This window comes from Cetorhinus maximus, chromosome 9, assembly GCF_964194155.1.
Source record: "Cetorhinus maximus chromosome 9, sCetMax3.hap1.1, whole genome shotgun sequence".
Classification (NCBI taxonomy): domain Eukaryota; kingdom Metazoa; phylum Chordata; class Chondrichthyes; order Lamniformes; family Cetorhinidae; genus Cetorhinus; species Cetorhinus maximus.
The window spans coordinates 113273246-113297654 of record NC_135887.1 but is presented as its reverse complement, the minus strand read 5'-3'; the positions used below and the strand labels follow the sequence as shown (position 1 = coordinate 113297654).

The 24409-nt window shown below is 43.3% G+C and overlaps 1 protein-coding gene across 5 annotated transcripts in view; it reads left to right on the top strand.

Moving 5' to 3' along the window:
• The window catches only part of ppfibp2b (PPFIA binding protein 2b), a 254599-nt gene that overhangs the window by 184159 nt on the left and 46031 nt on the right, over positions 1-24409 (top strand). For all 5 annotated transcript variants that reach the window (XM_078549397.1, XM_078549395.1, XM_078549396.1 and 2 more), the window contains 6 exons: positions 4634-4745; positions 13618-13650; positions 21774-21835; positions 22427-22499; positions 23822-23928; positions 24054-24118. In XM_078549397.1, coding sequence (XP_078405523.1) covers positions 4634-4745; positions 13618-13650; positions 21774-21835; positions 22427-22499; positions 23822-23928; positions 24054-24118 — 452 coding nt within the window. The remainder of the gene's footprint in view (positions 1-4633; positions 4746-13617; positions 13651-21773; positions 21836-22426; positions 22500-23821; positions 23929-24053; positions 24119-24409) is intronic.

The window sequence follows — 24409 nt, the reverse complement described above, 5'->3', positions numbered from 1 at the left end:
GAGCCGGTCATTATGTCAAAGGTCTGATTTAAGAGGATGGAAGAGTATGAGGTGAAATACATGACTGGAGTGGATCACAGAAATAGATTGAGGTGATGCTGTGGAACAATTTGTAAGTAAGGATTGAGGATTTTAAAATCAATTAGTTGAGGGGCAGGAAGTGCAGGAGGTTAATGATGGAGATGATAAAAGAGTTAGATTGAGGGCTGGTCTATTTAGAGTTTAATGGATGACGCAAAGAAGAAACCAAATAAATTGAGTATAACGATATAGTACAATACTGAAAATGCAACACTAACTCTTTGGGGAGATGTCACCCTCTGAATACCTTTGCTATAGTGATCTGGAATTCTTGCTTCTCCACAGTTACCCATAAATTGATTTCTGAATATGCTCTCCAGATTTGTACAGGAGTAACCAATGACTTTCGGCCACAGATTGGAGTTGTGCTAAACCACAAGTTCAATGAATATATAACAGTTGCCATTCAAAAAAAACAAATTGCATTTATATAGCTCCTTAAAACATACTAATGCATCCCAAGGTGCTTCGCAGGAGCACTACGAAGCAAGATTTGACACTGAACCACATTAGGAGATATGTAGGACATGTGACCAAAAGCTTGATTAAAGAGGTAAGTTTTAAGGCGTGACTTAAATTAGGAGAGAGAGATAAAGAGGCAGAGGGGTTTAGGGAGGGAATTCCAGAGCTGTGGCCCAGGCAATTGAAGGCAAGGCTGCCAATTGTGAAGCAATGAATATCAAAGAATGGAGGAGCTCAGAGGGCTGTAGAACGGAATGAGGTTACAACTATAGGGAGAGGCGAGGCCATGGAGTTATTTGAAAGCCGGGCTAAGAACATATGGTGATTTTGAATTGATTCATTTATGTTGGATGAATAAGGATAAGCACGAGGTTTATGAATTTGAAAAAGAATTGACATTTTTATATAGACCTTGCTTGGGGCACGCTACAGAGCCCCTTTGAATAAAAATGTAACCATACGTAAATAATGATTTGTGAATATGTAACACTAATGATTCTGGAATCATAAATATGAGCATAAAGTATGACACATTTAAGTAGCTTTTGGCCATCTAAAGTTGTGCCACCAGTTAACGGATTATTAGCTTTATTTTTTTCTTGGTGTTGTGAACTAGTGTTTAAGCCAGATTTATTTCCCATTGTCACGATGGTTAACTAATTTTATTTTGTGAAGAATTTTTTTTTTGGTGAGGAGGAAATGAAAATGGGCTTGTCAATATCAGAGGCTAACCTGGGAAAGTGGGATTTTACAATGACTGTGAATGTGCTCCCCCATTATTTGCTTTAATTCTCAGGAGATGTGCAGTATTGTCTGCAACCCCTGTTCCCCTCCTAACTCTCACCATTCCATTGGATGTTCAACCGCCCTTCCACCTGCGTGTTCCAAGAAGCCGCTTCAGTTTGGTGTTGCTTCCTGCAACGTTGTACGCCAAACACCCACCACTTTGTTTTGTGATTCGCAGAGGCTTTAAAAGGAAGCCCCAGCCTTCTCCCTTCAGGACCTCTCCTTCTGATTAAGTATTAGAGACTAAGCAACATGTTGGAGAAGACTCTGCAGGCCCCTCACTCGGTCTCTTCATTACTTCCCCAGCAGTGTGTTGCTTTGCACCAAACGCCATCTGAACAGGAGAGGCAAGTCATGTTTAACTGTTTGTGGTCAGTTCTAAGGCTAAGTAAAACTACTCTTCACACTGGAATAAATGCATTATCTGGCTACGGTAAATGTCAAAAGATGGTTTAAATGACATGGGTCCCAACTCTTTAAACAACATCTTTGAAGTTGCATTGTGAAAGAAAGAAGTTGTATTTGCCTTTCACGACTCAGGACATCCCAAAGCCTTTTGCAGTCAATTTAAGCACCTTTTCTTGAATGTAGTCACTGTTGTAATGTAAGAAACACAGTAGCCAAGTTGCGCACAGCAAGCTCCCACAAAAACCAATGAAATAATGACTAGATCTTTGGTTTTAGAGATGTTGATTGAGGAATACATATTGGCTGAGTTCTTCAAAGTTTGCATCCGCCTGAGAGGGCAAATGGAGCCTCAGTTTAACTTGGCCTCATTTGAAAGATTGCACTCCGAACAGTGCAGCACTCCCTCAATACTGTACTGGGAGTGCCAGTCTGGATTGTGTGCTCAAACCTCGGTAGTGGGTTTTGAACCCACAACCATTTGATTCTGAGGCAAGAGTGCTACCCACTGAGCCACAGCTCACAGTAGCCTTAAAGGGACCAACAAGGTTAGCTTTCGGTTCAGAGACTGCTTGAGAGCTCCTGGTACTATTTTAAGGTGGCAGAACATTGTAAGATTTTGTTTCAAACCTGACACAGATGCTGTTGGTGACGTTAAGTTGCTAGTTACAACACAGAGCAATTAACAGAAGAGGCAATGTTGGAATTTAATTGTTGCTTTCTCAGCTGTTGAACAGCAACAGAATCAAGTGTGTGACTGCACTCCATATTCCCACAAGGCGTATCAAGTGCTCTGCTCTAATATTACAGGAATAATACTATCATAAACAATGCAGTAACTTTCTGCCAGAACAGTGGATTATCAGCTCAGTGAAGTGCTTTAAGCTGTTTGGTTTAACTCTTTCAACATAACAGTTGATTTATAGCTGTTACAATTTAGCACACTTCAGAATTGACCCAATTAAATGTTCTCATGTTGCTCTGCGTTTGGCGTGCTTTGCATATATTTGGGTAAGTAGGCTGTTACCATATAAGAAATAGGAACTGGGGGAGCATTCGCAACAAGATAGATGAATTAATCGTACAAATAGATGTAAACGGGTACAATATGATTGCGATTACAGAGACATGGCTGCAGGGTGACCAAGGCTGGGAACTGAATATCCAAGGATATTCGATATCTAAGAAGGACAGGCAAAAAAGGAAGAGGAGGTAGTCTGGCATTGTTAGTTAAGGATGAAATCAGTAGTGAGAGGGGATATTGGCTCAGAAAATCAAGATGCAAAATCTGTCTGATTTGAACTAAGGAGCAGCTAAGGGCGGAAAACATTAGTGAGAGTTGTATATAGGCCTCCAAACAGTGGTGGTAAGGTAGGGGATAGTATTAAACAGGAAATTAGAAATGTATGTAACAAGGGTGCTATAGTAATCATGGGTGACTTTAATCTACATATAAACTGGGCAAACCAAATTAGCAATAATACTGTGGCAGATGAATTCCTGGAGTGTATATGAGATGGTTTTTTTAGACCAGTATGTCAAGATTTGGTAGATTTGGTTTTGTGCAATGAGAAGGGGTTAATTAATAATCTCGTTGTGCGGGGTCCTTTAGGGAACAGTGACCATAACGTGATACAATTCGTCCTTAAGCTGAAAAGTGAAATAGTCCAATCCGAAACTAGGGTCCTAAATCTAAACAAAGGAAACTAGGAAGGTATGAGATGTAAGTTGGCTAAGATAGATTTGGGAACTTCATTAAAAGGCTTGACGGTGGATAGGCAATGGCTAATATTTAAGGAATGAATCTAAGCATTGCAACATTTATTTATTCCTTTCTGGCGCAAAAACACAACAGGAAAAGTGGCCCAACCATAGCTGACAAAAGAAATTAAGGATGGTATTAGATCCAAAGAGGAAACATATAAAGTTGCTAGAAAAAGTAGCAAGCCTGAGGCAGCAGTTTACAGTAAACTGAGGGACCACTTTAGAATTCAGCAAAGGAGGACCAAGAGACTGATTAAGAACTTAAGAAATAGGAACAGGAGTAGGCCAATTGGTCCCTCGAGCCTGCTCCGCCATTCAATAAGATCATGGTTGATCATCTTGTGTTTCGATTCCCACTTTCCCATCTAACCCTGATAACCTTTGATTCCCTTGCCTAACAAGAACCTATCTATTTATCTATCTATTTATTTAGCTTTTATCTAAGAATCTATCTATCTCTGCCTTAAAAATATTCAATGACCCCCACCTCCACCGCCTTCTGAGGCAGAGAATTCCAAAGTCGCACAACCCTCTGAGAGAAAAAATTTCTCCTTATCTCTGCCCTAAAAGGGTGACCCCTAAGTTTAAAACAGTGCCCCCTAGTTCTGGACTCACCCACAAGAGGAAACACTCCTTAAATGTCTCTCCCTCTTCCATTCCTCTCTCCATTTCTCTCTTCTCCCCCTCCCTCCCACCTACCTTTTCCCCTCCTGCCCCTCAGCCCCACGCCCCTTTCACAACTCATCTATACACTGACACTTTGCCTTCTGTCTTTCAGTTCTTCTACGTACAAACTATTTTTTATCAGCCACTTCTTTTTCCTTTATGTGTTCTGCTCCAAGTTTTATCATTATGATCTCTTTCTGATCTTTGTGCTTGGCCAGATCTTTATCGTTTAGACTGATTTGAATCCAAATACCTTCCCATCCTGAACAATTCTGACCTGCACAGTTAGTGTTTACGTTGACCAACCTTTTGCAGATAATTCTATAGGCCAGTTCTGACATTTGCTATTTGAGAATAGGCTTATCCAATGAAAGCGCTTGAGTCAGGTCTGTTAAATATTGGCTGATTTTTCAAAATAGTTTGATGTTTTGATTTGGTTAAATTTTTTTATCTTTCTTTCAATCTTCAGGCTGAAATAGAAGATCTTCAAGAACAGTTGACCATAAAAGATATTGAAATTGAGCGCTTACAGAGCCAGCTTTCCTCCAGAGCTTCTGTACAGAGTGACAGCTCTGACAGAGGTAGGAATGGTCCACATCAACCAAACTTGAGCTGTACTAAGTAAAAACGGAAAAGCTGAAAAGCACTCGGGAGGTCAGGCAGCCTCCACAAAAGGAGAAACAGAATCAACATTTCAAGTCGCAGAATTGTAGAATCGTAGAATGATAAACAGTAGGAGTCTATTCGACCCATTGTGCCTGTGGAAATAGCACTAACCAATTAGTCCCACTCTCCTCTTTCCCCATAGCCCTGTAAATATTTTCCCTCAATGCTTTTTCTTCCCATCCTGAACCCCAAGGATACTGTGATAAGTTGTTTCCTCTATGGTGTTATTGCTCTGCTGGCTGAGGTCAGATTTTGAATATAAGACTTATTGAGCCTCTGTGGCCCATTTTATTCATGTCTCACCATAAAATGAAGACTTGCATTTATATCATGCCTTTCATGACTTCAGGACATCCCACAGTGTTTTACAGCCAATGAAATATTTTTGTAGGGAAATGCAGCAACCAATTTGCACACACTTTGTCAGCAATGGTGTAAATGGCCAGATAATTTGTTTTAGCCATGTTGGTTGAGTGATTAAAAAAAATATATTGATCAGGGCACCAGAGAGACCTCCCCTGCTCTTCAAACCAGTAACATGGATTTGTTTACATCTGCCTGAGAGGGCAGACAAGGCCTTGCTTTAATGGGTTACCATTGACCAGAATCTTAGCTGGGCCAGCCGTATAATTACTGTAGCTACAAGAACTGATCAGAGGCTGGGTATTCTGTGGTGAGTAACTCACCTCTCGACTCCCCAAAGCCTGTTCACTGTCTACAGGGCACAAGCCAATGTGATGAAATACTCTCCACTTGCCTGGATGTGTGGAGCTCCATTAGCACACTCAAAGCTCAACGCTGTCCAGGACAAAGCGAGTCACCAAGGCTCCAAGGGCAGCAACTCCCAAACCTGCAGCCGCCACCTTCTCAGGGATGGCAATAAATTCTGCCTTCCTGGTGAAGTCTACATCCCACGATCAAATTAAAAGAAAAATAAAAACAATAGCCCCTACCCAGAATAATAAACAAAAGAAGTTGTGTTTATATAACAGCACAGGATATCCCAGGCACCCATTACATCCTAATGAATGAAGTGGAGTAACTCTTTGGGTAAATGGAAAGCCTAATTAATGCACAGCATGATCCCCCAAACAGCAAATTAGATGAATGACCTGTTAACCTGTTTTAATGTTGTAGATGGAGATGTTGGTCAAGACAGTAGGAAAGTCTCCCTCCCCTCTTTGAATAGTGACGCCGACGTAGATAGACAATGCCCTGGATTTAGCATCTCTAACCAGCAATCCCTTTGTACTCAGTGCTCAAATCCTGGTATGGGGTTTGAACCCATAACCATCAGACTCGGAGTAGGAGCCTGGTTGATGACCCTTAAAGCATTCTCAGAAATGGTGAACAGGTTTTTGCCAAAGATTTGAGGGCGTTCATGTGCAGAGGCAACTTGCCAAGATCCTTCACCCACGTTCCACTTCTTTCAGGCCTAAACTGAGAAAGTCACACGCCCTAGCCTCCTGAGTAATATTCTGCGCCAAGTCCATGATGCCAACAATCTACCAAATTGCAGCAACATTTTATGACTGCATGAAGTCATTTGTCTCTTAGAAACTTTTCATTCCAAGCAAGGGCTTTGTACAAACAATGCTAGTGTTCAACTGTACAATTCATTGTATTTAAAGTGGTCTCTTGCTATAATGCGATGATGCACCACATTTGGCGCATTCTGAACAGTTTTATTGCATTAGGAATATGCCAATTGTTGGTGAGAAAAGTCCAGGGTCCATCCTGGTAGTAACATGATCCAATGATAATGGAGTTGTTGACTAATCACAGCCATTAATCTCTACAACGGACCCAGACATGAGTTGAGCAAAGCCCCCAACCATAGGTCCAAAGTCATCTGTTCTTCCCAAGTTCGCTGCACTCACCACGCATCATGTCTCAAATTACTCATAGATTGGGCAACAAAATATTATTTTCTGAAAGAAATCTATCTTATTTGCATTTGAATGAATCTACATTAACTGTTTCCATCATCTCACGAGGGGCTCCCGTTCCATAGATTGTCTACTCACTCATTGAAATATTGTTTCCACAGATTAGTTTTGAATTAATCCTCTTCAAGCTCAGGCCTTGTACCCTGGCTCTACTATTCTGGGCAAGGTGAAACAATTGGTCATGGTCCACATTATCTCATCCTTTATAATCCTGAGGACAGGAATCATATCAGAAACTGTCTGGTCCATTTGGGCGATTCTACCAAGTTCCATTAGCCTGAACCAGTCTATAATACTTTTGGTACCTTATCTAAAATAGGTGCTTTTCTTCATCTGACCCCTGGGGTTCAATGGTGAAGGAAGGTCACAGGCAGGCAAGATCTGTGGCTTTAGAAAATAAATGTTTACCAGTGCAGTCAATCTTTCTCCAGTTTTAATGCTTTTGGCACTGAGACAGGCCTAATAACAGTTTAACTATCGTTGAACCATGGATCCTTTTGCATGAAGAATATGAGTCAAGTGAGTCAGAAAAATGTGGGGTGGATTCAACCAGACTGTATTCCCTCATTACATGACTATCCTTGTGGATTTAAATTCCGGAATAAACATTGATATTCCATGAATTTTCTTTTTAACCTTTCAAACCTTTTGCCACCATCAATTTTGGTGCACTGTTATTGAGAGAAAAGAATGCAAAAAGAGGACAAAAATCTAGACGGATGTTAAACTAAGTATGTGTAAATAAATCTGATTATTCTATTTCAGTAAATGAAAACAGAAAATGCTGAATGTACCCAGCAGGGCAGGCAATCTCTGTGGAGAGAGAAACTGAGCTAAGTTTTCGGGTAGATGATCTTTCATCACGACTGGGAAAAGTTAGAAATGTGATAGATTATAAGCAGGGGAATGAAGGAAGGATGGTGATAAAGAACAAAAGGGAAGGTCTGTAATATTGGAGTTCAGGGGAGATTAAATGACTAAGGGATTCATGGTGCAAGGTCAAACAGAGTGATAACTAGACAAGTAGAAAAATAAAAGATGTGTTTTGTGGAAATGTGAATTCTATTTCATTGTTTTACTGCAGTTTCTAGGTCTCTTGTCATAGGTTAGAAATATCCTTCTGTATGTTTTTGTGTTATCTTAGTTTTAATGGGGCTGTGTACCAGCAAATGACTGGGGGGGTTTGCTGGCTGTGGAGCTGAAAGAGGTAATGTGTTACATGTTAGGCTTTTCATTTCCAAAACCAGTGTTCAAATCTGGCCCCGACTGATGGGATCAGAAGTAAAGAGTCAGAACTAAGTTTGGGCAGGTTATAGGCTCATGCTTCAGACCAGCTGCTCGGTGAGCCTAACCACGGTGAGAGAAAACTAGAGTACAGTTTACAGTTTTGGGCTCCTTACCAAAGGAAGGACATATTTTCTTTAGAGGAAGTGCAATGATGGTCTACTCGGTTGGTTCCTGGGATGAGGGGAATGTCCTATGAGGAGAGATTGAGTAAACAAGGCCTATATCCCCCAGAGTTTAGACAGGTGAGAGCTGATCTAACTGAATCTAATCTAGTCTAATAAAGTACTTAGAGGGCTTGGCAGGGTAGATGCGGAGAAATTGTTTCCCCTGGTTGGAGTATCTAAAACACAGGGTCACACTTCCAGAAAAAGGGGTCAGCCATTTCTGAATAAGGTGAGAAAATTTTTCACTCAGTGGTTGAGTCTTTGAAATTATCTACCTCCAGAGGGCTTTGGATGTTCAGTTGTTGGGTATATTCAAGACAGGGTCGATAGCTCTTTGGGAATTATTAATAACCAAGGGAATTAAGGGATGTGGGGATAGTGCGGGAAGTTGGAGTAGAGGTAGGAGATCAGCAATGATCTTGTTGAATGGCAGAGCTGGCTCCATGGGCCACATGACCTACTGCTGCTCCTATTTCGTATGTAAGGCTTAGATCCACACTGGGCAGTGCATTTAGCACATGAGCTGTAGGGCAGTTAAACCGCAAGGTGAATAAAACAAATTCAGATATTCAGCTCTGTCCTTGACCTGTTGCACTGTTCCAGTGAAGATCAACGTAAGCCTTTTTAAAAATTCGTTCACAGGACGTGGGTATCGCTGGCTAGCCCAACATTTATTGCCCATTCCTAATTGCTCTTGAGAAGGTGATGGTGAGCTGCCTTCTGAAACCGCTGTAGTCCATGTATTGTAGGAACACCCACAGTGCTGTTAGGGAGTGAGTTCCAGGATTTTGACCCAGTGACAGTGAAGGAACAGCGATATTGTTCCATGTCAGGACAGTGTGTGACTTGGAGGTGAACTTGCAGGCAGTGGTCTTCCCATGCATTTGCTGCCTTGTCCTTAGAGGTGGTAGAGGTCACAGGTTTGGATGCTTGAGGAGCAGCATCTCAACTTTTGATTAGGCACTTTACATGCAGCCTTCTGGACTTGACATTCAGTTCAACAATTTTAGACTATAAACTCTGCAACCCCCCTCCCCTGCTTTTGTTTCCTTTTCTTTTGTTTAGGTTTTTTCCTTTTTTTGCTTTCAGATAGCAGCGTACCTGCTCTAGGCACATCCTTTGTTTCTTTTCTTGCCCCCTCACCATTCTCTTTGGCCCTGGAAGACTAACTCTTTTGTCATTCAATCTTTCATATCTTTCACCTGATCGCAGGCCTTCCTTTTGTCCTTGTCCCATCCACCTCTTGCTCGAATCCTATTGCATCTCTAACTTTCCCAGTTCCGATGAAAGGTCATCGACCTGAAACATGAATTCTGTTTCTGTCTCCACAGAGAAGTTGCAGCTCCACTGATTATTTCCAGCGTTTTCTCGTTATTTCAGATTTCCAGCATTCACAGTATCCTGCTTTTCAGATGTTCAGTGTCTTTCCTGTCCTCGGGATGTCCCAAAGTGCTTTGCAGCCAATTAACTACAATTGGTGTGTAATCACTGTTTATTTGGTAGACAAATGCAGCACCCAATTTAAAGCCAGGAAAAGATAAGACGGGATGCATTTCAAAGTAGAATTGAAGTAGCTTGTAGTTTATTGGAGGGAACTTTGCCCTGTGGATGGCTGTGCTGTGTCTGACTCATCTGAGAGTTTGATGCTGAGTAACTGAAATAGGTAATGCTCCATCCCTGAACACAGAGATCCATTGCCTAGCTGAGCACAACATAATCTACAATTTATATCATAAAAGCTCAAGTGGCATTGTTTCCAAATTGGTCAACCAAACTTTAGACTAGTTATTGCAACCAAGGTAATGTCAGCCGGTTCAAATAGATGGTAAAAGATGCCTTGAAAGTGTTTGAAACTCTTTCGAGTTATCAACAGTCACAGATTGCAACTCTTTCGAGTACAATTACAGTTCTTGGTTTCCGGGAGTGGGACATGAACCCACAACCCTCTGATTCAAAGGCGAGGGTGCTATGAACAGAGCCACAGCTGACACCTTGAAAGTGTTTGAAGAAGGACAGGATGGCTCACCCCCCTAATTCTCTTGACCAACATTCCTCCCAACTAATGCTGTAAATAGCTGGTCTTTCATTAGTTACTGATTGTGCAATTCTGCTGTGCATCAGTTCACCTCCATCACAACAGCCACTGCACTTTGAAGATCTTCATTGGATATGAAACACTTGGGGATGTTTGAGAGGGGCAATGAAGCCCCACATAAATGCAAAAGTCTTTCTTATTTAAGTTATTCTTATTTTCAATATCATAATACTTACTCTTAAAGGGATTGGGTACATCTGAATGGTTGGCTTGAAATCTGCTACAGTCCTATAAAACCTTGAAGGAATTGTGTCGTTGATATTGCTATGACAATTATGACCTAACCTTAACTGATGGTTTCAGGTTTTCCTGCAGCTCTTTGAAGTTCAGCCAGGTGACCACCTTTGGGAAGCAATGTCACCATTGTAACAACTTAGCCATTGGGAACATAGGAACAGGAGGAGACCATTAAGCCCCTTGATCCTGTTCCACCATTCCATTGTACCTTAACTCCATCTACCTACCTTGGGTCTGTACCCCTTAATACCATTACCCAAAAGTCTATCAATCACTGGTTTGAAATTTTCAATTGATTCCCCAGCCCCAACGGCTTTTTGTGGGGAGAGAGTTCCATATTTTCACTACCCTTTGAGTGAAACAGTGCTTTCTGACACCACCCCTGAATGGCCTAGTTATAATTTTAGGGTTATGATCCCTTGTTCTGAATTCACCCCACTCCCCAGAAGAAATTGTTTCTCTCAGCACGCTACCAAATCAATGCAATCATCTTAAACACCTCAACTAGTTCATCCCTTGAACTTCTTCAGGGAGTACAAGCCTAGTCCTCATTTTTAACCCTTTAACCCCAGTATCATTTCACTGAAATCTGTGCTGTACCCAAGGACAACATATTCTTCCTGAGGTGCAAACCCAAAACTGAACACAGTACTTTAAAAGGGTTGTTACCAGCGATTTTTGTAACTGTGACGTAACTTCCACCCCTTAATGTTTCAGACCCTGAGATATAGACCAACATTCCATTACGTTTTTTAATATATTTTGTACCTCTCCACCAACTTGTAATGTTTCCTAGATGGTGATCAACACAGCCCAGTGTTGACCACGGTTTGAAAGCTTCTCCATCTGTGCAGTAGCACTATTCTGGGAGAGCTAGAGCTTATATCATTTAGCAAAACCTTGGGGATAAAAAATCCCAATACATCAAATCACCACTGTGCAGGATAAAGTGGGACTCTCGGGCATGTCTCCCTCCCTGCCTCTGTAGTCTCACCCAGCCCTACAGCCCCCTGAGATCTCTGTACCTCTCTAATTCTGGCCTCTTGCGCATCCCCAATTTTAATCACTGCAACATTGGCAGCCGTGCCTTCAGCTGCCTGGGCCCTAAACTCTGGAATTTCCTGCCTGAACCTCTCCACAACTCTATCTGTCTTTGCGCACCCCACCCCCCCCCCACCTCCAAGATGCTCCTTAAAACCTACCTCTTTGACACAAGCTTTTGGTCACCTGCTGTAACATCTCCCTATGTGGCTCAATGTCAAATTTTGTTTGCTAATACAACTGTGGGCACCTTGGGATATTTTGCTACATTCAAGGTGCTATGTAAATGCTAGTTTCTGTTTTAAAATGGGACACCATTTGGGAAATTTTGACCTAAGTTAGGCTTTCAAATGCATCCCCTGGCACCAATATTCATGCCATACAACTGCCAGGCAATGACCATCTCCAACGAAAGAGAATCTAACCATCACTCTATGACATTCAATGGCATTGCCATCACTGAATCTCCTACTATCAACATACTGGGGGTTACCATTGGCTGGGAACTGAACTGGACTAACCATATAAATACTGTGGCTACAAGAGCAGATCAGAGGCTAGGAATCCTGCACTTCCTGACTCCCTAAAGCCTGTCCACCATCTACAAGGCACAAGTCGGGAGCGTGATGGAATACTCTCCATTTACCTGGATGAGTGCAGCTCCAACAGCACTCAAGCTCGACATCATCCAGGACAAAACAGCCCACTTGATTGACACCCTTTCCACAAACATTCACTCCCACCACCACCGACGAACAGTGGCACCATCTACAAGATGCACTGCAGGAGCTCACCAAGGCTCCTTAGACAGCACCTTCCAAACCCACAACACTTACCATCTAGAAGGACAAGGGCAGCAGATACATGGGAACACCACCACCTGGAAGTTCCCCTCCAAGCCACATAACATCCTGACTTGGAAATATTTTGCCATTCCTTTACTGTTGCTGGGGCAAAATCCTGGAAATCCCTTCCTGACAGCACTATAGGTGTAGCTACACCACGTGGAGTGCAGTGGTTCAAGAAGGCGGCTCATCACCACCTTTTCAAGGGAAACTGGGATGGGCAATAAATGCTAGCCTAGCCAGCGACACCCACACCCAATAAATAAATTTTAAAAAGCATAATTTCTCTTTGAATAGATGTTCATTTACTCTGATAATCCAATACGTTGGCCTTTTTTTATTCACTTAAAAGGATGTGGGTGTGACAGTGGGAGCTCACTAAGGCTCCTTAGACAGCACCTTCCAAGCCCACAACAGCTACCATCTAGAAGGACAAGGAACAGCGATATGTTTCCAAGTCACGATGGTGTGTGGCTTGAAGGGGAAATTCCAGGTGTTGGTGTTCCCATACATCTGCTTTTGTGCTTCTAGATGGTAGTGGTTGTGGGTTTGGAAGGTGCTGTCTAAGGAGCCTTGGTGAGTTCCTCAGGCCTCCTGTTCCTTTCAGCCTATCAAGCCTGCGCTGCCATTCAGTTAGATCAAGGTTGGTCTGCACCTCAACTCCATTTACCCACTTTTGCTCCATATCCCCTGATACCCTTACCTGGCATAATCTGCTTGCCCGCCAGCTGACCGGTAAGGATAGCTTGAGACCTGCAGGAAGAATGCACAACCTAAGATAATAAGTGCAAAGTTATTTAAAGTGTTTTAGAAACTTTTGCTATTGGTAATGAATTGGCAAAATTAATTCTTAAACGGCAGATTCTGTTATTGAGTGGAATGATGATAAAACGAATGAAGCAATTCCTTTCAAGGTGCTTTGGGGTGATTCTGGGACCAGGCGCTCCCATTGAAGAGCAAGTCCTTTGGGGGAGGAAATGGCAGGCTACATGCTACATATTTCCTGAGGGGGACCCTCTCAACGAGGACCTGACCGTCTCTCCACTAGCAGCACGTGGTCGAGGAATCACCCGGGTTAATTTTCCCTGTTTGTGGTTTCAACTTCTAATCTTTGCTTTTTGCCCACTCTGATCTTCTCCTCCTTACACTGTTCACCTGTGGCATCATAGAGGACATGTATAGGAGAAGGCTCAAGGAAAAACGTAAGCTTTCACCTTCTCTTTGTGAGGGATGATAGGGTAGGTGGGGAGGTGTTTTGGGGATGTGGATATTTGGGTTGGGATGTTTGCTGGGTGATGTCTTTGGGGGGGTGGTTGGAGGAGGAATGTGTGGTGGGAGTTGGGATGTGGAGGTGTGTTTGGGGGGGGATGGAAATGGAGGTTGGAGGTGGGGTGTCGTGGTGGGAAACGAAGATTGAGGATGAGGTTGTGGGGATGGTGTTTGTGGGGTAAGGAGTTTGGGATGTAGACGTGTTATGGGTGTGAGGAGGGGAGATTGGGGGTGGGGTGTTGAGATGGTGTGGGGAGGGGAGATTGGGGGTGGGGTGTTGGGATGGTTTGGGGAGGGGAGATTGGGGGTGGGGTGTTGGGATGGGGAAATTGGGGGTGGGGTGTTGGGATGGTGTGGGGAGGGGAGATTGGGGGTGGGGTGTTGGGATGGGATGATGTGGGGTGTTGGGATGGTGTGGGGAGGGGAGATTGGGGGTGGGGCATTGGGATGGAGTGGGGAGGGGAGATTGGGCGTGGGGAGTTGGAATGAGGTGGGTTGGGGTGTTGGGATGGGGTGGGGTGGGGAGATTGGGTTGGGGTATTGGAATGGTGTGGGGAGGGGAGATTGGGGGTGGGGTGTTGGAATGATGTGGGGTGTTGGGATGGTGAGGGGAGGAGAGATTGGGATGGGGTGTTGGAATGGGGTGGGGAGGGGAGATTGGGGGTGGGGTGTTGGGTTGGGATGGGATGGGGAGATTGGGAGTGGAGTGTTGGGATGGTGTGGGGAGGGGAGATTGGGGGTGGAGTGTTGGGATGGGATGGGGTGGGGTAGCGTGTTGGGATGGTGTAGGGAGGGGAGATTGGGGGTGGGTGTTGGGATGAGGTGGGGTGGGGTCTTGGGATGGTGTGGAGAGGGGAGATTGGGGGTTGGGTATTGGAATGGTGTGGGGAGGGGAGATTGGGGGTGGGGTGTTGGAATGATGTGGGGTGTTGGGATGGTGAGGGGAGGGGAGATTGGGATGGCGTGTTGGAATGGGGTGGGGAGGGGAGATTGGGGGTGAGTTGTTGGGATGGGATGGGGAGGGGAGATTGGGGGTGGGGTGTTGTGGTGTGATGGATTTGGTGATGGAGGGGAGGTGTGGGGTGGAGAGGGGAAGTTAGGAGTGTGGAGTGTTGGAGTCGGGTGGTGTTGTGGGGTGGTGAGGTTGAGGGAGGGGTGATGTGGAGATGTCTGCCCCTGCAGTGGCGAATGCGTGGCGATGTTTTATTGTACATGTTATTGGCCTGAAGCTGCTTTGCAATTTGCTGTTTACATGCTGAGCTTCATCAAGCAAGACAGCGGAATATCATCATCATCGTCACTCCTTTAAACCTATGTAATGACACATAACCTGGTTTATTCCAGATTTACAGTAGTGCAGTGATTATGTTACAGAGGCCTGGACTAATAATCCCGCCATGATAGTTGAAGAATTTGAATTGGGGTTTTAATAAAATCTGGAAATAAAAAGCTGATCTTCATAAAAGTCACCAGGAAGTTTTTGGATTGTTGCAAAAAAAAACCCAAATGGTTCATGAATGTCCCTTTAGGGAAGGATACCAGCCATCCTTACCCAGTCTGGGCCTAGATGTGACTCCAGCCCCACATCAACCTTGTTGACTCTTAACTGCATTCTGAAGTGGCCTTGCATGACACACAGTTGTACTAAACACGCCATGTCATCACCATTTTTGTCAGGATACTTTGGGATGGAGAATTTACAAGGATGATGCCAGGAATTTGGGGATTTATCTATCAGGAAAGGGTGTTCAGGCTGGCTCCCTTTCCTTTAGAAAAGAGAAGGCTAGGGGTGAGACACATAGACATTTATGAAAGGTTTTGACAGAGTGGATTCTGAAAGAAAGTCTTCCACTTGTGGGGAAGAGCAAAAGTAGAGGGAATCAATATAAGATAGTCACCAGGAAATCCAATAGAGAATTCAGAAGAAACATCTTTACCCAGAGAGTGGTGAGAATGTGAAACTTATTACCAACCACGTGGGGAAGTTGAGATGAATAGTATAGATGTATTTAAGGGGAATCCAGATAAACACAAGAGGTAAAGAAGAACGAAGGATTAGGCTGGTTGTGTTGGTAAGGAAGGATGTGAGGAGGCTGTAATGGAGCACAAATGTTGGCATGCTGGTTAGGCCAGATGGCCTTTTTCTGTATTGTATATTCAACGTAATCCCATGTAGATGTAATATATGCCATCTTTACCCACGACGCCCACATCCCGAGAATGAATCCAAACATAACATATAAAAACCCCGGGTCTAAATACAAGTGCGCAGAATCCCATGCAACCTTTAAAACATGAGTAAAAGTCTCAGAGTTCTTCATTGTTTAAAAAAAAAACAGAATTTGCCTATTCGGTTACCTTGTGAATCATTGGTTCCTGAAATATTCTTATTTTGAAGTTGGGCATAGACATTATTCTCGGTATAAAACTGTTGTTCATGGGAAAGAAAGCAAAAAACTTGAAGTTAAAAAAATCACCATGCTGGGATGAATAGGGAAATTAGCCCAATTTTGCAATGCAAATGCATCATGCATATTCAAATTTCCAGACTCTCTTATTCTCAAAATTTGTGTGGCATGTTATCCTTCTCAGTTTCCTTGTTCTCCTGCTCCCTCACCTGGTGTCTCGTTCAGTGGCTGTTGAAACTGCTACTGTAAAGCTTTGATGTTCACTACCCTCATGCAAACCCCTGGGAGTTTTGTGGAACATAGGAACAGGAGGAGGCCATTCAACCCCTCGAGCCTGTTCTAACATTCAATGGGATTATCTCTGACACAGACCCAACGTTTCACTTTGAATTGAGGTTAAGGGATGATCTGAAAGACGTCTCTGAAACTATAGTGGGTTAGGAAAGGCAAATACTAAATGTCTCTGCTGATTGACAAGGGAATACTGAAGATTTAACAGATTTATAACAAGGACAAGTAGGAAAATGATCTTTACTCAAAAGATGATTAGAATTTTTTAAACATTTATTCATTCATGTGATGTGGACAACATTGGCAAGGCCAGCATTTATTGTGTCATTCTCAGCCACAAACTATTGTAGAGGCAGAGCCTTTGAATGTTTTTCAAACCTATAGGGTGTGAACAGGAGATTGGAGTTAGACTAGCTGGGTTATGTGGTGATTGACAGCAGAATAGTCTGGAACCAAATGGCCGGTTTCTATTGCTGGAATGTTCTACGATTCTGTTACAACCTGGGATGTGGCAATAGTTGAGAGTAGGATTAAAGTTAAATGATGAAACGGAGGAGACTTTTGCTGGAGGGTGTTAGTGGTAGCAGAGAGGCTTATCTCCAGTCAAGCAAAGCTCTACTGCCCACCTCATGGCCTGCATAAACTCCTACACTGGCTCCCAGTTAAGCAACACAATCTAAAAACACTCATTCTTGTTTCCAAATCCCTCCATGGCCTCATCCCTCCCTATTTCTGTAATCTCCTCCAGCCATACAACCCTCTGAGATACCTGCACTCCTCCTCTAATTCTGGCCTTTTGTGCATCCTCAACTTTAATTGTTCCACCATTGGCTATCAACTGCCAAGGCCCTAAATTCTGAAATTCCCACCCTTAACCTCTCCGACTCCAGCTCATTTTCACCCTCAAAGATGCTCCTTAAAACCTACTGTTTGTCCAAATTTTTGACCATCTGCCCTAACTTGTATCACCCCAGTGTTGAATTTTGCTTTACAACTTTCCTGTGAAGCACCTTGGGATGTATTATTGTGTTGAAGGTGCTATATAAATAGAAGTTGTAACTAAGTTCAGTGCAAGATGCTAAAATTGCACAAGCAAGTGGTAACATGCAGTCATTGAATAATAATGAGATATTTTTGGCTGTGTAACCACACCGGCAGTTTGCAGACAATGTGGCCATTAAGCAATAAAAGGTTAAACCAGGTCTCTCACACTGATATAACTGAATTTGGTCCCATTGTGAGGTTTCAACCTCACTTAAGTTTGACTAAAGTTTGAAGCGCTCCTTTCACAGGTTAGTTTAAATCCAACTCCCAACCTTGTAACCCAGGATACCATCAATTCATTGACTTCCCTGCATTTACTCACTGGTTTCCTGGAGGTGATGGTTGCTTAATTTGGTTTTAGTTACTTATTGACTGCTAAAAGTCCATTGATTAAAAGCATTTAATAGTACAATCGATTGAAAGATTTAAAAAATTACAATCCCAATGTGCTCTGAAACCTGACAACTCTGTGTAAACACTCACGAAAGCGATGCACTAGTTTTCCTCACCCGTTGATATAATTCCTCACTTCCCTGCCAACCAGCTCCAACTTGGTGGAAGAAATTCCCAACAGGAATAGTGTACAACAGTGTTCAACGGATGTGAAGAGCCTTAGTTTAATTCTGACACCTCACCAAATTGTAACAGACTAAAGTGTGAATTTATTCAAAAGATTTTTTAAAGTAGCTCCTCCCCCTCAAAATCTCAAGCCAGAGTGGCTGTTCTGGTATTCTGTTCCTGTTTCTTATTGGCCAATTTCCATGGATACTGCCGTTTCTCCCATTCTAACCTTCCTGCTATGTGTGTTGGCATTGTATCATTGGACACACATCTTGGATTTGCATGTGCATTGGAGTAATTACACCCAAACTTGGTTGAGTATCTTGGGCTACAGGAAGATATAGACAGGATGGTCAAATGGGCTGATAAGTGGCAGATGGAACTTAACCCTGATACACTTTGGAAGGAGTAATTTGACAAAGAAGTATTCAATGAATGACATGGCACGAGGAAGTTCTGAGGAACAAAGGGACCTTGGCGTGTGTGTCCATAGATCTCTGAAGTCAGAGGGGCGCGTTAGTGGGGTGGTGAAAAAGGCATATGGGACACTTGCCTTTATCAATCAAGGCAGAGATTACAAAAGTAGGGAGGTCATGTTGGAGTCGTATAGAACCTTGGTGAGGCCACAGCTGGAGTACTGTATGCAGTTCTGGTCACCACATTATAGGAAGGATGTGATTGCACTGGAGGGGGTGCAGAGGAGATTCACCAGGATGTTGCCTGGGATGAAGCATTTAAGTTATGAAGAGAGGTTGGATAGACTTGGGTTGTTTTCTTTGAAGCAGAGAAGACTGAGGGGTGACCTGATCGAGGCGTACAAGATTATGAGGGGCATGGACAGGCTGGATAGGGAACCTTAGTTGAAGGGTCAGTCACAAGGGGGCATAAGTTCAAGGTGAGGGGCAGGAGGTTTAGGGGGGATGTGAGGAAAAACTTTTTTACCCAGAGGGTGGTGATGGTCTGGAATGCACTGCCTGGGAGGGTGGTAGAGGCAGGTTGCCTCATATCCTTTAAAAAGTACCTGGATGAGCACTTGGCACGTCATAACATTCAAGGCTATGGGCCAAGTGCTGGTAAATGGGATTAGATAGGTAGGTCAGGTGTTTCTCACATGCCGGTGCAGACTCGATGGGCTGAAGGGCCTCTTCTGCACTGTGTGATTCTGTGAAACTGCTGGCCATATGAATGCCAGCACAATAACGACAGGAGTCGGCCCTACAGTCACTAGATCATGTTCTGCCATTCAGTCAGATCAGGACCAACCTATACCTTGGCTCCATTAACCGACATTTTATCCATCCCCCTAACACAGCTACTCATCCATCTATCAATCTTGAAAGCCCTAATTTACCCCCTACGTCCACAGCATTTTAGAGAAGAGACTTCCAGATTTCCACTATGTTTTGTGTAAAGAAGTGCTTCCTGATATCCCTTCTGAACAGCCTAGCTCTAATTTTAAGATTATATCCCTTTGTTCTGGATTCCCCACCAGAGGCAATGGTTTCTCTGTATCTATCCTATTAAATCCCTTTATCATTCTAAACAACTCAAAGTTCTAAACTTGGGGAAATACAATTGTCATATACACATCCTTTCCTTATGTTTTTAACCTTGTAAGTCCTGGTATCATTTTGACGAATCTGTCCCATATCCTCGATAAGGCTAACACGGGCTTTCTGAGGGGTGGCGTCCATTTAGCACCAGACCATCCAGGGCACTTCTTCACAGAGAGGGTAAAGGAAATCTGAACTCTCTTCCCCCGAAAAGCTGTTGAGGCTGGGGGTCAATTGAAAATTTCAAAACCAAGCTGGATAGATTTTTGTTAGGCATGGGTATTAAAGGCAATGGAGCCAAGGTGGGTAGATGGAGTTAAGTTAGAGATCAGCCATGATCTAATTGAACGGTGGATCAAGCTTGAGGGGCTGAATGGCCTCCTCCAGTCCCTATTTTTCATTGCAGCATTGCATGCCTGCAAACAGTGTTCGCTGTCAAACTACAAGTCATTCTGCAGGCTGCAATGAGTTTGATTTTCTCCAGGATGGGTGGTGAGGGTTTTACTGATCTGTTCTTCATTAACATAGTCTAACTCTGTGGGCAGCTTCTGAAGATCAGCACATGCGCACTTCAGCAGCCATTTGTGCTTTTCCAACGCTAGTCAGGGAGAATCAGGAGCAGGGAATGATGGACCTAGCTGGATGACACATTTTGCATGGACACTGAATCAATTTATTTTTATTCCATCATTTTTTAATCTGTATCTAGAATCTTGGCAAAATAGATATATGTTAGCCTGGAGTTCATTACCCAATATTGCTTCAGTCTCCACCCCACCAATGCAGCCAGAATAAGGAACAATACAGGTTTTAAATATAAAAGAGTGAACATGCTGTTCATGCTGGTTCCTTGCAAGAGAAATCCAAAACTAATCCCACTCCCCATTTTCTTTCCATAATCCATAATTCTGCTTCCAATGTTATCCAAATTTCCCTTAAGAGATGCAATGGTCTCTGCCTCAACCACTTTCTCTCATGAAGAATTCCATATACCCACAGCCTTCCACGTTAAGGAATTTCATTTAACCCTTTGCCTCCAACACTCTCTGATAATTTTAAACTGATGGCCCCATGTTGCTGAATCCTTAGCCACAGGAAATAGCCATTGTTTATTCATCTTATTCAAAAAGTTTGTATTATTTGGAAAAACTTGTTAGCCTTCTCTGGTTCAACAGAAGTGCTCCTGGTCTCTCAAGTCTCTCCTCGTAGCTGTGGGTTCCTAACTCTGGGATCATCCTGATGAATTTAAGCTTTACATAGTCAGCAACTTGAATGTTCTTGCTATTATTGGGTTTCCAAAACTGCCCACTTTAGCTGTGGCCCAGCTATTTCCTTGGAGAGGACTGGGTGCTGGAATGTCGACGGAGGGCTAGCCATCAAGAGCACAGGGGGAAACGATTTAGAATAAAATGGTAAAATGAGGACCTCATCCTGGCTACCCAGGCCAGCATGTAGTACACCCATGAGCTATTAACCCAAATGGGAATTGGGCAAAATGCGAGCATCTCAACTTAACCAATATCGCCCACTTTGGGTCACTCCTGCTTTGCTGCACACCCACAATGCTGACTTCAGTTGGCTGAGAGTCTGGAAGAACATGGCCACTATTCCACTGTGGGATCCATGCTGAGCCACCCAGAAAGATGGCATTTCATCATCTCAATTCAATCCAATAGAAATACACAAATCAGCAAGGAAATATAACGTATATTAAATATCTTGTAGGGCACACCTATCACCAGTCCACCTATTCAGCTCCCAGCAGAATCTGTTCGATTTGCATGTTGAAGTTAGTACATTGTTGGATATCATCTGTTAAACATTGTTTATTGAAACTAGCTGCCATTTTGCATTTTCATGCCTTTTCATCTGCCTGTTTTATTTCTACATTCGCATTAGTTTAGTCCATCATCAGGCCTACACGGATCACAACAATGCCATGATGCTTGACTGCCCCATTGACTGGTGCTGGCTCTAACTCATTAATAAGGCTGTGTATCTGTGCACTAAGACATTGCAGTGGTGTTCAGTGTTTTGAAAGGTCATGCTTTCATACTGCAAACTACATGTTCTTGCAAATTCAAGCAATTGTTTAACGTTTGCTTTGACAACGTGCTTTTTTCTATGGGTTTCAAAGAATTAGTGAGTGCAAGCGATAAGTGTCCAAAGCAATTGATCATTTAATTGAATCTGTTGTAGACCAAGAGGTGCAAAGGTTAAAGGTCGGATTGGATTCCTTGCTGGCTGCAAATGAAGAAAAGGTGAGGAATAATGTCCATGCATACTCGCCCATTCTTCTCCCTCCTTTCACCTTTCCACTCTTCCCTGCATCACAACGTGCGATAAAAGTATTTCCTGATTTTTTGCGCCCAGCTGTATTTTTAAGATTCTGCCCTCATGCAATTGTGGCTCAGTGAGTAGGACTGTCGCCTCTGAATCAGAAAGTTATGGCTTCAAGCCCCACTCCCAAAACCTGATAATCCAGACTGACATTCCAAATGCAGAACTGAGAGAATGGTGCTAATGTTGGAGGTGCCATCTTTTCACATAAGATGTTGAACTAATATCCCACTTGCCGCTCAGGTGGATGAAAAAATTCCATGGTACTGTTTCAAAGAAGAGCAGAGGAAGTTCTGGTCAATGTTAACTTTTCATCCAGCATTACTTTAAAAACAAAATGGATTATCTGGTCTGTATGTGAATTGGCTGCTGTGTTTCCTGCATTACATCAGTGACTACACTTAAAAAGTAATGCACTTTGGATGCCCTGAGGCTGTGAAAGAGTGTTATACAAGCCTCCTTTCTGTTGCGGAGTCCCCCATCATTTCAAAGATGGTTTTATTCACTGACAGGACCATCGGATAGAAGAGTTGAGCCGCCTGTTGACCCAGTGCAAAATGATGAAGCAGATGATAACATCTCAAGGTAAGGGTAATGCATCAAGTCCAGACTGTTGAGATTGGTTTTTATTTCCCAGTGGTTATATACACGAGTTCTGAAACCCAAGAAACTTAGAATTGGGAAGGGGCGTGTTGGGGGGGATGCACAAAGCTACCCTTCCTACCCTTGCCCCTGACACCCCTGTCTTCCTGACTCCAGCGATGACACCAACCTCTCCAACAACCCCCCAACCACCCCATTCACCTGTCTCCAGGGATCCAGCGGCGATTCTCACATTACAGCCACTCTCCTGGTGGTACTGCCAGCAGTGGAGAGCTGCTGGCTTCTGATTGGTTGATCCACCCTACAGGGAGCTTGATTGCGTGGAATGCTTAGCACTGGCCAGTTAAGTGTCCGAGGACACTTAAATCAGGTCGGTCCTCCCCCACGTAAGCAAAGTGAAGCACCGGTCCTCCAACCAGTTGGGGGGGAGGTGTCGGGGGACCTCCGTTACTAGACCTAATTCCCAGCCAAGGTCTCTGTCCACCAGTGGTCAAACACACTCCCATGTCTCAAAGTTTATTTTCTCATTTTAATCTTCCTCCTTTCTTTTTCTCTTGATTTACTAGCATTTTATTTCTGTTGCTGACATATACTGTTTTCATTTTTTAAAAAAATACATTTCCTGCATCGAGGGAACTAACTATTTTCCTTTGGTTAAATAATGTATTCGAGATGTTAGGACAGGGAGTATGTTGCTATTTGCAAGATGGGTGTCCCCAAGAACATTATAAGGGGGGAATTCAATGGAGTATCATTATATATGAAGCAACCAGACAAAGGCAAGGAGAGTCAGTATTTGCAAGGAGCTCCTGAAAGTGAAAGAGAATTTGTAAGGAGACCTCAGTATGTACAGAGAGGACCCTAAGAATAAAAGTGACCATGGAGCTGTCAGATTGTCATAAAATCCCAACTTGTTCACTCATATCCTGTAGTGAAGGAAACCTACTGTCTTAACCCAGTTCCACATTAATGTGGCTGACTCTTAACTACCTCCCCGAAGTGGCCTAGCAAGCTGCATGAAAACCGTCACATAGTGTATAATTGTAAGAGTGACCACTGTGACTGCAGCAGTTCAAGAAGGTCCCTTCACCACCTTCTAAAGGGGCAACTACAGATGGGCTTTTAATGCTGGCCTTGCCAGCGACGCCCACGTCCAGAGATTGAATGAAGAACAAAGTGCGACACTGTGATGAGCAAAGTGAGGCAGTCTCATTTCAAAATATTTGTACAGATAGTCAAGTCGATCATTTCTTAACACAACTGAAGAAACATATAGCAAGCTACCTAATGACATTTTGTTTCAGGGTCTTCTGAAAGGATACTCATGGGGAGCAGTGAGGAAGAGTTAAGTGGCTGCTCAATGATTGCAACCCCCACTAAAATGGCTCACTGCGAAGTAATGAGGCCAGAGGTAAAGATTATAAGGTTGCCTTTTAAAGGACAATATTTTCAATTCATTTTTTAAACAAGTAAATGAACTTGGTCTGCATTTCATAACCCCAACCTTTCGGAATCTTCTCCTGTGTTTCAATTCAGGTCTCACCTGATGTCCCACCATCCCCCGGGGAACTTCACCTGACACCAGTCGAGTTTGAAATGAGGTAAGAAAATTCAACTGTGAAAGCAGTGTTAGGCAGAGATTGCTGAAAGCCTCTAGGGAAGAGTGGATGGGTATTTGCAGCATAAACAGGGGAAGAGGGAGAATGTGGGTGGTGGCGAGGGTAGCGTTATTAACTTTGGATTGCTCAACATTAAACATCGCAGATGCAATGGGCTGAATGACTGCTGCTCTTTCTGCACTCAAAACATTTCTGGTTCCATTAAACCTGTAAAATTTGGAACAGCCAGGCTGGATGGTTGGTTTTGGTTGTATAGTATTGTGGTTTGAAATA